We start from the raw sequence: 12,029 nt of genomic DNA on the forward strand, positions 1-12,029 counted from the left end.
AGTGGGCAGCATGCTCTGTGCAAGTTGGGCCAGTCTGAGCCCATTCCCAGTGCCTGGAATGGTACCCAATGCAGATGGGCACTCACCCTTCCAACCAATCTTTGCTTGTGTCCCCATGAGATCCACAGAATCACCCTATGGAGGGCTCCCCACAGGGTTGGCTCAGAGGCTCCAGCTGTGTCTGTTGAACTAATTACTCTGCACCCACCCACCCCGTGCCAGCACCGTGTGGATTTTGGTCCCAGAGACAGATGAGGGCAGGAGTGGTCAGTGTGGGAGCATCCGGAGGGAGCCTGGCAAGGCCGGGGCATCCTGTCCAAGCTGGCCAGGAAGAGTCCTCAGAGCCAAAGCAGTGTGGAGGGTGGGGGTGCAGAGAGGGTCCCTGGCTGGAAGCACCGCATTGGCAAATGCCAGGCAGCTTATGCAGCCAGAGCTTTGGGCCAGTGGGGGTCGGGGAGACTGAGGCCCAGGGAAAGGCCGGGCTGCGTGCCAGCCTTCCAGGTGCTCCTGGAACCACATGGCTGATCAGACTTGTGCTTTGGGTCGAATGTCCCAGTGGGGGAGTAACCTCAGGGAGCAGAGGAAGGGTCATGGTGAAGGGGATGAAGCAGCAGCATTGGGGCTTAGAGATTAAATGAAGGAAGTCCCACGGGACTGATCACCTACTGTGCACCAGGCCGCATCCTGGGCGTGGACTGCAGCCCACAGCCCCACTCTTGGGGTGCTCATGGTCTAGGGGGTGGACAACAGACTCTGGTCCCAGCGGTGATACTTGAGTATAAAGGACACAGTTGGGGTGTTGTGGGGGCCAGGGTCAGACATCAGAGCTGGCCTCTGCCCATGAGACAGGGCCCGTTGGTAGGACCCTGAAGCTGGGCTTTTAGGCTGGGTAGCAGCAGGTGCACGGGCCCTGAGGTGGGCTGGGCCAGGCATAGTCAGGACTGGCAACAAGGGCCGGGAGGAGCTGGGGTGGTCTGGGGCCATTGCGGTGTAATACTGGGGTGTGACATTGAGGGTTCACTGACTGGCTGGGTATGTGGGCTGGGAACGCCACGGGTGGAGGTGGGCACCGTGGTCAGGGGGAGATGAGGATGGATGGGCAGGGTGCAGACGGGCTGGCTGCAGAGCTGACCAGTGTGGGAGGGACGGGGTGTTGGTGAGGCAGGTGGCTGAGGAAATGGTAGCTGCAGGTTTTGGCCCCAGTGCCAGCAGTGGGACTGTGGCTATGGGGAGGGAGGAACCCAGGAAGGGGGCCTGAACAGGGTCGTTGGTTGAGTGAGCCATCAAGGGCCTTTGGGTAGGGCTGCCAGAGGCCAGGAAAGGATTGCCCTGCCCACAGGAGCTTGTTGGGAAGAGGGGTGCAGAGCCCCCCCCACCTCCCCAAGAAACGTGCATCGGGAGGATGAGCCAAGGCAGGCTGTGCTGGGAGGTAGCCTGTTTGTTGTGGGCTCCAGGGGCCTGGGGAGGGTGGGCTGGGCTGTACACATCCGGACAGGTGGAAGAGGATGGGTTCCGGGTGGGGCTGAGTTCTGGAGGCTGGGTGAGAGGCAATGCAGGGGGCCTTCTGGCTGCCCTGGGATGGGTTGGAAGCCACTTGGGATGGCAGGATCTCAGGGAGTGGAGGGGGCCTGGGGCACCCTATGCCGGGCAGAGGATCTATGCCAGGGCACTCAGGGTCTGTGTGTGGCTTTCTCTGTGTCTCCCTGGGCCCTCGGGGCTGTGTGGCCACTTCCTGGCTCTCCTGTCGCTGAGGATCCATGGGGGTCCTTGGAGTCTCCGGAATCTCCCCAGAAGTGACAGGAAGCCGGGCGGGCCCTGAAGGGTATGTTTGCAGAGGCAGCAGCTCCTTATCTTTATGGTTCCCTGGATCAGAGTGGGCCGCCCGTCTGTTCTCTGCGTGCCCACAGTACAGAACGTTTGCCCCAGGGTGGGGCTCTGTGCACCTTCCTTTTCATGAGTTCTGTGACTTGGCCTCCGGGCCTTGGGGAGGAGGAAGTGAAACTGGAGGAGAGCCACCCTCAGCCTGCAGCCTCGAGGCTCCTCTGGGAAGCAGATACTTGGTGCAGGTATCAGGACCCCCACCTGGCAGGCTGGCTTCTGTGCTGTGACCACCAGCACCCCTGCCCTGGGCCCTGAACTTCTGGACAGGGGGCTGTTGACTGCTCTCTGGAAGTGATTTGGTTTTTTTTTTTTGTTTTTCTTTGAGACGGAGTCTCGCTCTGTCCCCCCGGCTGGGGTGCAGTGGTGCGATCTTGGCTCACTGCAAGCTCCATCTCCTGGGATCATGCCATTCTCCTGCCTCAGCCTCCCGAGCAGCTGGGACTACAGGCGCCCGCCACTGCACCCGGCTAATTTTTTGTATTTTTAGTAGAGACGGGGTTTCACCGTGGTCTCGATCTCCTGACCTTGTGATCTGCCCACCTTGGCCTCCCAAAGTGCTGGGATTACAGGCGTGAGCCACCGCGCCCGGCCTCTGGAAGTGATTTGTAAAATCAGCTTTGCGGAGACGTGATTACATGCCGCAGTTCACTTATGAAAAGTGGGCGCCCTGTGCCTCTAGGATGTTTGGAGTTGTGTAGCCATCACCACCATCCATATCCAGAATGTTTAATGACCCCAAAAGAAAACCCCGTGCCCGTAGCAGTCCCACCTTGGGGCAGCCACCAGCCTGCTTTCTGTTTCTGTGGCTCTGGCTGTCCAAGGCGTAGCCACACTGCAGGTGGTCAGCAGGTGGTCACCTGTCTGTGTCTGGCCTTGGCGCCATGTTTCCAGGGCCTCTCCACGTGGCGGCACCTGTTGGTGCTTCGTCCCTTCCCGTGGCGGGACGGCATCCCTCGTGTGGACCTACCTCAAGTGTGTGCTCACCAGCATAGCACTGTCTAGTCCTACCAGGGGCGGGGCGGGGCGGAGGCCGGGGCCCCTCCACTCGCCGGGTGCATCTATGGGGTGGGCGGAGGCCGTGGCGCTGACCACCGTGTCCCTGTCTTACAGCTTCCTCATCGTCCTGGTCTGCCTCATCTTCAGCGTGCTGTCCACCATCGAGCAGTATGCCGCCCTGGCCACAGGGACCCTCTTCTGGATGGTACGTAGCATCTGAGGGCGTGGCTGGATGTCACGGCTGCCCTGGAGGCTGGCATCTCCCCAGTGCTGGGCCCCATAAGGTGGGGCAGAGCCGCCCCCGGCCCCTTGCCCACACGTTGGCCCTGCCCTGATACAGGGGCACCTCCCCAGACCCCACACTTGCCAAGTGACTCGGGATGTATTTGCCACAGGCGAGGGGGGCCAAGGACTGAGAGGAGCCTGGAGCTGGTGGTCTGAAAGGACTTCCTGGAGGAGGGGCTTCCAAGCTGGGCTGGAAGGAAGGAAGGAGGAGGGAGGGTAGAGCTGGCATTGTGGCCAGCCCGGGCCTGCCCGAGCCTTCATGCACAGTGTCCCTGGGGTCTGGGTGACACCTGCCCCTGGGTTATGGCTGGCACACAGGCCCTACTGGTGTCCCAGCAGCAGCACTCACCCCAGGCACCTGGATGGTCCCTTCCATTGGCCTGAGCGGTGTCAGTGCCATTTGTGCCAGGCAGGTGCTGAGAGCAGGGCAGGGCAGGCTCATAGCCTGCTGGAAAACCCCAAAGTTGATCTAGCTGTGAGGCTGCCCGGAAGGCGGGGTGCAGGGACCAGCTGTGTCTGGAACCCACAGGGTCCCCACGTAAGCCGCCTGAATGTGGGCCGTGGGCAACGACTCCAGCAGGACTGGGTCCAGCACCTCTCCGTGGCTGGGCTTTCGTGTTTTCCTGTCTTGTCGTGGAATATTTCCAGTATCTGCAAAGAAAGAGAGTCACGACTCGGGTCCTGGCACGCACAGGCAGCTCTGGGCTGGGCTCTTGCTGCTTTTCGGTGCTGTGTCTTCCTGGCCAGGGGAGCCTGTCCCGCCGGGGTCTAGAGTCCTCTCATGATGGCCTCAGCAGTGGAATCCATCCCATTTCTAGGGAGTCCATTTTAGCTTTCCTTCGTTGCTTTTGGACCTTGAGCCATAGCTGGAGGAATTCACCTGTGGTTTCCTCCAGCCCTCACCAGGTTAACTGTGTGTGCTCCATGGTGGCTGGGAGTTTCCTGGTTAAGTGGTGTGAGGCACAGGCCTGCTGTGCTTCCCAGTTCTCCCAGCGTCATGTTTTCCACAGTCCATCTGTCCTGCCTGATTGGAGGGGCCGTCTTCTCTGTAAACCAGAGGTCCAGAGGCAATAGGAAGGGTCTGCTTTGGGGATTTTTTGGGGGTTTTTCTATTCTGTCCCACTGGTCTGCTGGACTTTTCCTTTACCGGGGCCCTACCGACGTGGTTCTCCCAGTACTAAAGTCAGTTTCATGATGCCATTTTATGCCTCGGCGGGGCTTTCTTTTTGGGGGGTTTCCTGGTGGCGCTTGCAGCCTTGCTTTTCCCAGTGAATGTTGCCATCACCTTATCCAGCCCCGGGAAGAAACCCAATGGCAGTGGGTGAATGAATTGGGGGAGACCGACATCTCGGTGGTCTCCAGGAGCGCGGTGTGTGTGTTTATGGGCAGCGTTTTATGGTTTCATTATGTATATTTCAGGCAGTTTTTGCTAAGTGTATTCCTGATGATGATAATATTGATGAGAATAAGTTGTTATTGTTCCCATCACATAGGGAGTCTCTAGTCTATCATGGTTTCCAGGCACTTTGCTGGCATCTGTGAAAGCTGTTAATTTCTGCTGTGGCCTGTGGCCCCGCCACCTCTCATGACTGGTCGTAGAAGTTTTTCCCTCTATCCTTTGCATTCTTTTGTGTTTCCAGATAAGGGATGCTCAGGAGGGCAGATTGCTGCTTGGGTCTGTCCAGAGCTGGGGGTGGTGCCTGTGGCCAGCTGGGCCCTCCTGGCTTCCGTGGGTGGGTTGGCTGCTGGGCAGGGGGTGTGCACCTCCCGCACTTAGGAAGGGTCCTTCAGGTCCGATGTCTGGTGTGGTTTTACGGTGACCATGTGGATTCTGGTCAGGGGTCTTTCCTGCTTCTGTGAGGTGCTCCTGTCGGTGAGGGGCCCACCTTGCCTTCCAGGGACAAACCCCCTTGGTCCTGGCATTTGAGGTTCATGTCCCATCACACTCTACCCTCATACTTTGTTCAGACTTTTGCACTGCACCAGTGAAGTGGGGTGTATGTGTCGTCTTGTGCCATCTTGGTTGGGGTGAGGCCATCCTTCCCCCACAGGGCAATGTCCAGTAGCCTTGGCAGCACGGGCCCCATGTTTTATGGGGTCCCCACGGCACCTGTCCAGGATCCCCAAGTCCTCCGCACCTACCACAGACCCGGTTCTCAGATGAGCACTCAGCCAAGTCTCTGGCTGTGACTAGCAGGAGGACGTTCTGCCCTCGCCAACTGACAGGGTTGGCTCAACTTCAGGAGCGGGCATGGGATGTCCTTTGCTGGTTCTGCTATGGGGGCTGGGTCTGTGGGGGGGGTCCCTGACCTGGTAGTTGTCCCTGGAGGGCCTGGGGCCAAGGCTGTGAGAGCCTGACTGCCAAACATTCCCCTGGATGGTCTCCGTGTGAGGCCCTTTGTACCTCTGCAGGTGTGTGTACATGTGTGTATGTGTGTGCCCATATGCATGGGAATGTGTACACGTGTGGCTGTGTGTACACGCGTGTGTGTGTATGGGTGAGCTGTGTGCTTAAGTGTGCATCTGTATCTGAGTATGTAAGCGTGCATACACATGAGCACGTGGGGACTTTCATGCATGGTTGGCTGTTTCAATGTGTGTACATGTGTGCATGTGTGTATCTGAGCATGTACACATGTGTAAATGTGGCCACATATAGGCACATTGTACTGTGCACCTGTGAGCATGTGTTGTGTGTTTATGTATGGCTGCGTTGTGTGTATTTATGTATAGATACGTGTTGCTGTGTGTACCTATGTGTATGTATGTGTGTTCATGCCTGGGCTGTGTGTGAGACGTGAGATCCTACCTGTCCTGTCCCTCACATGCTAACGTGGATCTGGGTGGTTAGCCCCTCGCCCCCGATGTGGTCTGGGACTTGCTTGGTTTTAAATGGAGCACGGAGCCCCGGTGCTAACGTGAGCCCACCAGGTGCCCCTGCCCAGCCAGGGCTGTCAGCACCACAGCATCCAAGTTCAGGTCCTGACTTCCTAGATAGCCATCTCCCAGGCAGCTGGGAGGGCAAAGCCTGGAGAAGCCTGCACCCAGGCCCGACCTGCAGGGACCTTCAGATGTGCCCTGGGCTCCACGTGCCCATCTACAGCTTGAGAATTAGACATTCCCTGGGCTCCATGCACCCGTCTACAGCTCAAGAATTGACGCACCCTGGGCTCCACGTGCCCGTCTGCAGCCCTAGAATCACCAACAGCGCCCTAGGGCGCCCATGTGGCATCTAAACCAGGCAGGGGACAGGGGTGTGGAGCAGACCAGGTAGGGTTGCTCCCTAGGATGCAGCCCTGCCCAGGCAGGAAGGCAGACCCTAGATTTCAAGGCACAGTGCTGAGCTGTGCCCCCAGGGAAGCCTCCAGGATGGTCGTCATCCCGGCAGCCCTGCCCACTGTCCACGCATCCCTGGGGTCTGTGCGCCACCTGGTGGCTATTTGCTGAACTGTGGCCACAGACCCCGGGTCAGCGGCAACCAGGCCTTTCACTGCCCTGCAGCTCCCTCTCCTTCAGGCTGGGGTGGGATGGCAGAGAAGCAGCCCGCACCCCCAAGCAGAGAGCCCCCTTTCTGCTGCAGTCCCCTTTGCAGTCCCCTCTGCCTTTTCCACTGCTCGGAAGGCAGAGACCCTGGCCGCCTCCCTTGTCCCTCCTTCTCTCATGCCCGCTGCCCCCCTGCCACACCTCCCGTCTCACCAGGCAACCCTGCAGACAGCAGCTGGGGAGGACTTTCTAAGACAAAAATCTGATCATTCCAGAAGCTCCCTGTGACGTTTAGGGTACACTCCCCAAGGTGCCACGTTCAGGTCCGTCACCTGTAACCCTCCCCTCTCCACCTCCCCCAGCCTGGGCTCACTCACTCCAGGCCAAGCCTTGGACATTCCTGGCTGCCCCAGGGCCTTCGCATGCCCTCTGTCCTGGGCCTGGCTGTCCTCAGGAGTGTCAGCACTCAGCCTCTTGTCAGGTTTCAGGCCTCTGCTTGGGGCCATCCTGCGCAGCATCCCCGCCAACCTGCCCTGTTCTGGGTTGGTGGGGCTCTGGGAGGCTCAGAAGCATCTGTCTCAGGCCATTCCACACTCCCTGAGGGCAGGACCCCGTGGCTGCGCTATCCCCACAGGCTCAGCATGGTGCTTCCTGGCTGTGCATGTCCCTCCCTGCCTCAAGTCCATAGGCCAGAGTTGCCCAATGAGGACACCCCAGTTTGGTATGTGCTCCTGGTCTCAGCTGCCCCTGCATGGTGGAGGGGTGGGAGACGCCCTCCCACTTGCCTCGCCACACTTCCCAGCAGTCTCTCGAAGCACTGGCCTCGTGGAGTCAAATCCTTCAAGGGGATTTGAGGGTCCAGCTGTCACTCAGTCATCATCAAAGGCAGAGCCGAGACTGAGGCATAGGCTCTGGGTGGGGACTATCTGCAGGGACAGGGACCACTTGCTTGGAGGAGGGGGCGCTCAGGTGGGAGGGGCACAGTGAGAAGGAGGTAAACAGGTGCTTGCAGGGCAGGCAGGGACCCCTCCCAGGGCTCACAGCTTCCAGTGGACAGCAGGCGCAGGGCAGGCGCAGGGCAGGCTCAGGGCAGGCGCAGGGCAGGCGCAGGGCAGCGGGGCTCAGAGCACAGGCAGAAGTTGGGGACTTCCTGGGGAAGGGGCTGACAGCAGGTTCCTGAGGCTTCAGGCCTGGAGGAGTGAGGACGGCTGTTGGGTTCTTGAGTCCAGCAGAGGGGGGCTGTGCAGGGTTGCAGGAAGGACGGTTGGGGGCACTGGGGGGAGGCAGAAGCAGCAAAAGTGTTTGCAGCCCCTGGGGCCAGGCGGCGGGGACGCCTGCAGACGCCAGAGGGCGCTCGGGTTACATGCAACTCCGGAGCTGCCGGCCCCCGCCAAGGAGTGCTGAGCGCGGGGAGCCCAAACCACAGCCTTGGGGAACCCAGGAGGGGCCCGCAGGGTGCAGGACCCGCGTGAGGGATTCCGGGAGCACGGTGTTTAAATGTTGGGGAAAAAGTTAATCAAAGCGGCGTGTTCCCAGGGAGCCCCTGTTTTCTCGTTTCTTTTCGTCCGCCCTGCTTTGCAGTGCCAGAAAGCTGTTATCTCAGCACGGCTAAGGAAACCCCAGCGCGGCCTCGGAGGGATTAGGCATTCTGCTGAACCAGGGATATGCGGTGGGCCTGAAAAAGCCATTTCGGGAGGAATCTGGTCTCGGCTGGGGTCCGGCCCACACCGTGAACAGCACGTGAACAGCACGTCGGAAATCTGCTGGGCAGGGGAGATTTGCTCATGGCCTCCCAGGGAGGAGAGCCACTTCCTGGGCTGCAAAGAGGGCCCCAGCCTAGTTTCTGAATTCAGAGGGGGCTGTGTGTGCACGTATTTACGTACATGCGTGTGCATATCTGTGTGCCCACGTCTGTGGAAGTGGCACACGTGTGCATGTGTGTACTGTGTACGTGTGTGTGCTTGTCGGTAGCTCTGTGCGCACATACATTCACATGTGCCTGCTGTGTGTGCGCACGCGTGTGTCTGACGTGTGTGTGCTTTGCGTGTTCTTGCTTGGGAAGGAATTCCCGGTTTGGGTGGCTCTCCTGTTTCTTGCTGAGGCCGGCTGCTGCCAGAAACGACCCCCCCTGCTCTCTGCAGGAGGAGACCCTGCCCTGGCCCAGGTGAAGGCCTGGCTTTTGTCTCCAGGATCACGGCTTTTGTCAAACCCCACACAAAGAGAGAGGCACTCAAAAGCACAACACAAACATGGCTCGTCCGCGCCTTTGGTGGGGAACATACCAGGGAATTGTCCTGCAATGCCTGTGGTTAAAAAACCCCATGAGCGGCGGCCCCGGAGGCCTAGGGGATGAGGTCATCGCTGCGGCTTCCTCCCCTCTGCTGAGGCTCCCTCCACCCCGCCCGGTGGCCCACCCCTCCCGCCAGCTGGAGCCTTCACTGCCTGGGTTTCTGCTGTCCCTTCAGCACAGAGCGAGGCCTCAGTTTCCCTCCCAGCACAGAGCGAGGCCTCAGTTTCCCTCCCAGCACAGAGCGAGGCCTCAGTTTCCCTCCCAGCAGCAAAGTGAGACCCTGTGGAGAGTCTCTGGGCCTCCGTGACGGCCCCGGGCGGGCTCCTCTCTGTGGAAGAAGGTGGGGTCCTGTCCTCAGCGCTCTGGCCTCCACTTGCTCAGGGCGCCCGCAGGCCCGCAGGTCCTCACCTGGTGTTTTCCACCTGGGACCCGCAGCTGCTGTGATGAGAAGCCTGCTCTGCGCACGGCCTCAGGCGGTTTCCCGCAGCGCCCTTACTGCTGCTGCCGGGAAAAGACGCAGAAGTGAAGGCACCTTCGCCCGCATTGGGGAACCAGTGGGTGACTCAGGATTTTCCTCAACCCACCCCAAGGTCTGATTCCCTCTGCAGCTGCCGCCCGCTAGGGGTTCTCTTCCTCCCGGCCTGGTGAGCTCCTACGGGTCTGACAAAGCCCCGTCCTGCACACTTGCTTCAGGGGCAACTCCTCACTAGACTAGTTGCCCGGGGACGGGGGTACCCACTCCCTCCTCAGGGCTGCAGGGTGCTCTGGGAAGCGTCGTGTCCCTCTGTGGGGTTGTGGGCTCGCTTGCCTTTTTGTCCCTGTCACTCGGGAGCTACCCAGCCAAGACCGGTCCCCACCGCCCAGGCCACTCTGAGGCTTCAGAACACAGTTGTCAGCTCCCTGGCAGGGTTCTTTCCGCCTGCATTTGTTCAGCCAGCAAATCTTTATTAAGCACCTACTGTGTGCCAGGATCTATGTGCAAGCAGACCATGGGCTCATGAAAGGCAGAACTGGACTTGGATTCTGCACCCCTGGGATCCTCACTGCAGGGCCCTGTGTATGTGTGGGCCGGAGCCCTGGTTCCTGTCTGCACTGAGACCCTGGAACTAGGACTTGACAGAGGACTTGACAGATGTGGGCCCTCCTTCTGCACAGCCCCCACGGCACAGGGTGGCCTGCAGCTCTGCACAGCCAGACTTGAGGTCACTGCCCCGTGAGCCTGTAGGAGGAACTTCTCACTCATCTGTCCTGAGACCCTGCCTGGAGCCCACCCCAGGGAGACAGAGGCTCTCAGAGCCTGTTCAGGGTGGAAGGATACTGGAGCTGGACACTGGCCTGTAGGCTTTGGGCAGGCAGGGGTAGCGAAGGTGAACGTGGACCAGGGGCAGGGGGAACAGGGTAGGCCCGAGTGTCTCTCTGGGGCAGTTGGGGGCACCCAGGTGGGCTGAGCTTCAGCTGCCAAGGCTCCTCCAGGGTCAGAGTCGACCCCTGATGTCCTGGCAAGAGTTCCAAGAACAAAGGCTCAGAATCCACCAGGCAGAACTTGAAGCCACTGCCCTGTGGGGACAGGAGAAGTGACTTGGCCGACTCTCCAGAGCCCGGTGTTGGTCACTGAGGACCACCGGATACCAGTCCCTCCTGCTTTCCCCTGTAGTGACTCTGAAGCTGTTGAAATCTCCGTCTGCCAGGAGCTCCTCGTCCTGGGAAGTCCTGTGCAGCTCCCTCGCAGCCTTGCAGAGCCCTGTGGCGTCTCTCTCATGTGCTGGCCGTAGAGCTTCCTAAAAGCATCTCTGTCACCCACCCTGCACCTGAGAGAGGGCAGCCAGGTGACTGGTGCCCCCTGAAGACCCCGGACCAGGCCCCCTGCCTCTGGGAATCCATCGAAGTGTCTCCTTTCTGAGGCTGCTTTGCTGGGCGCAGGATCAGCCTTGCTTTGGGGGCTGTTTAGGAGAGGAGCCACGGCGTTGCTGCTCCCTGGAGGCAGCCTGTGCGTGTGATGGGCGCCCTGCTTCGAGTGCTCTGCTTCCGGGTGTGGGATGCACAGCTGGGGGGCAGGGGCACTGCTGAAGCCACAGTCTCAGAGCCTGAGGCCCACAGGACATGGCATGAAGACCCAGTGGCTCTGCTTCCCCGGGACAGCCTTGGTCCAGCCTCACTGGCCACATGCTCTGCTTAGCATACCTGCTGCTGTCCCCAGCCACCCAGCCCCATGCACAGGCCACGCATGACAGGGGCTGCTGAAGGAAGGCCAGCCTGCTCCCTGCCTGTGATGGGAGCTCAGGCTCAGGGCAGGGCAGCAGGGGCGCTCAGCTGGGCCCCTGGGACTACAGGCGCCCGCCACCTCGCCCAGCTAATTTTTTTGTATTTTTTAGTAGAGATGAGGTTTCACGGTGTTAGCCAGGATGGTCTCGAACTCCTGACCTCGTGATCCACCCACCTCGGCCTCCCAAAGTGCTGGGATTACAGGCGTGAGCCACCACGCCCGACTTTTTTGTTGTTAGTTTTTTAAATTTTTATTTATTTATTTATTTATTTTTGAGAGAGAGAGAGCGGGTCTTGCTGTGTTACCCAGGTTGGAGTGTAGTGGTGTATTCACGGCTCACTGCAGCCTTGGCCTCCCGGGCTCAAGTGTTCCCACTTCAGCCTCCTGAGCAGCTGGGACTGTGGGTGCGTGCCATCATGTCCAGCTAATTTTTGTATTTTTTGTAGAGATGGGGTTTTGCCATGTTACCCACACTGGTCTTGAACTCCTGAGCTCAAACAATCCTCCCGCCTCAGCCACCCCAAAGTGCTGGAATTATAGGTGTGAGCCACGGCACCCAGCCTGCTTTGTGTTTATCCTGAGTCATTTGAGAGTGAGTTGGAGACAGTGTGATCCTTTCTCCCTATAAAGCCCGCGTATATCCTCTGGAACGAGGACCTTCAACTTAGCCAGGGTGTCTGACTCTCAAGACACTGCTGTCCACTTCACAGCCTGCATTCAAGGCTCATCACTCATCCCAGTGTGTGTGACTGGTTTCTCCTCATTGCATGTGGCTGTCACACGATTTCGGCTTCTTTGACCTGGAGCAGCCCTGCCCGGCCTTCCCTTCAT

At 59.5% G+C, this 12,029-nt stretch overlaps 1 protein-coding gene across 9 annotated transcripts in view; it reads left to right on the forward strand.

Annotated features, from left to right (window-relative positions):
- KCNQ1 (potassium voltage-gated channel subfamily Q member 1) overlaps window positions 1-12,029 on the forward strand; it is a 400,925-nt gene that overhangs the window by 82,309 nt on the left and 306,587 nt on the right. For all 9 annotated transcript variants that reach the window (XM_015435245.4, XM_045372364.3, XM_045372365.3 and 6 more), the window contains exon 2: window positions 2,992-3,082. In XM_015435245.4, the coding sequence (XP_015290731.3) occupies window positions 2,992-3,082 (91 nt within the window). The remainder of the gene's footprint in view (window positions 1-2,991; window positions 3,083-12,029) is intronic.

The sequence above is a fragment of the Macaca fascicularis genome, chromosome 14 (assembly GCF_037993035.2).
Source record: "Macaca fascicularis isolate 582-1 chromosome 14, T2T-MFA8v1.1".
NCBI classification, from domain to species: Eukaryota; Metazoa; Chordata; class Mammalia; order Primates; family Cercopithecidae; genus Macaca; species Macaca fascicularis.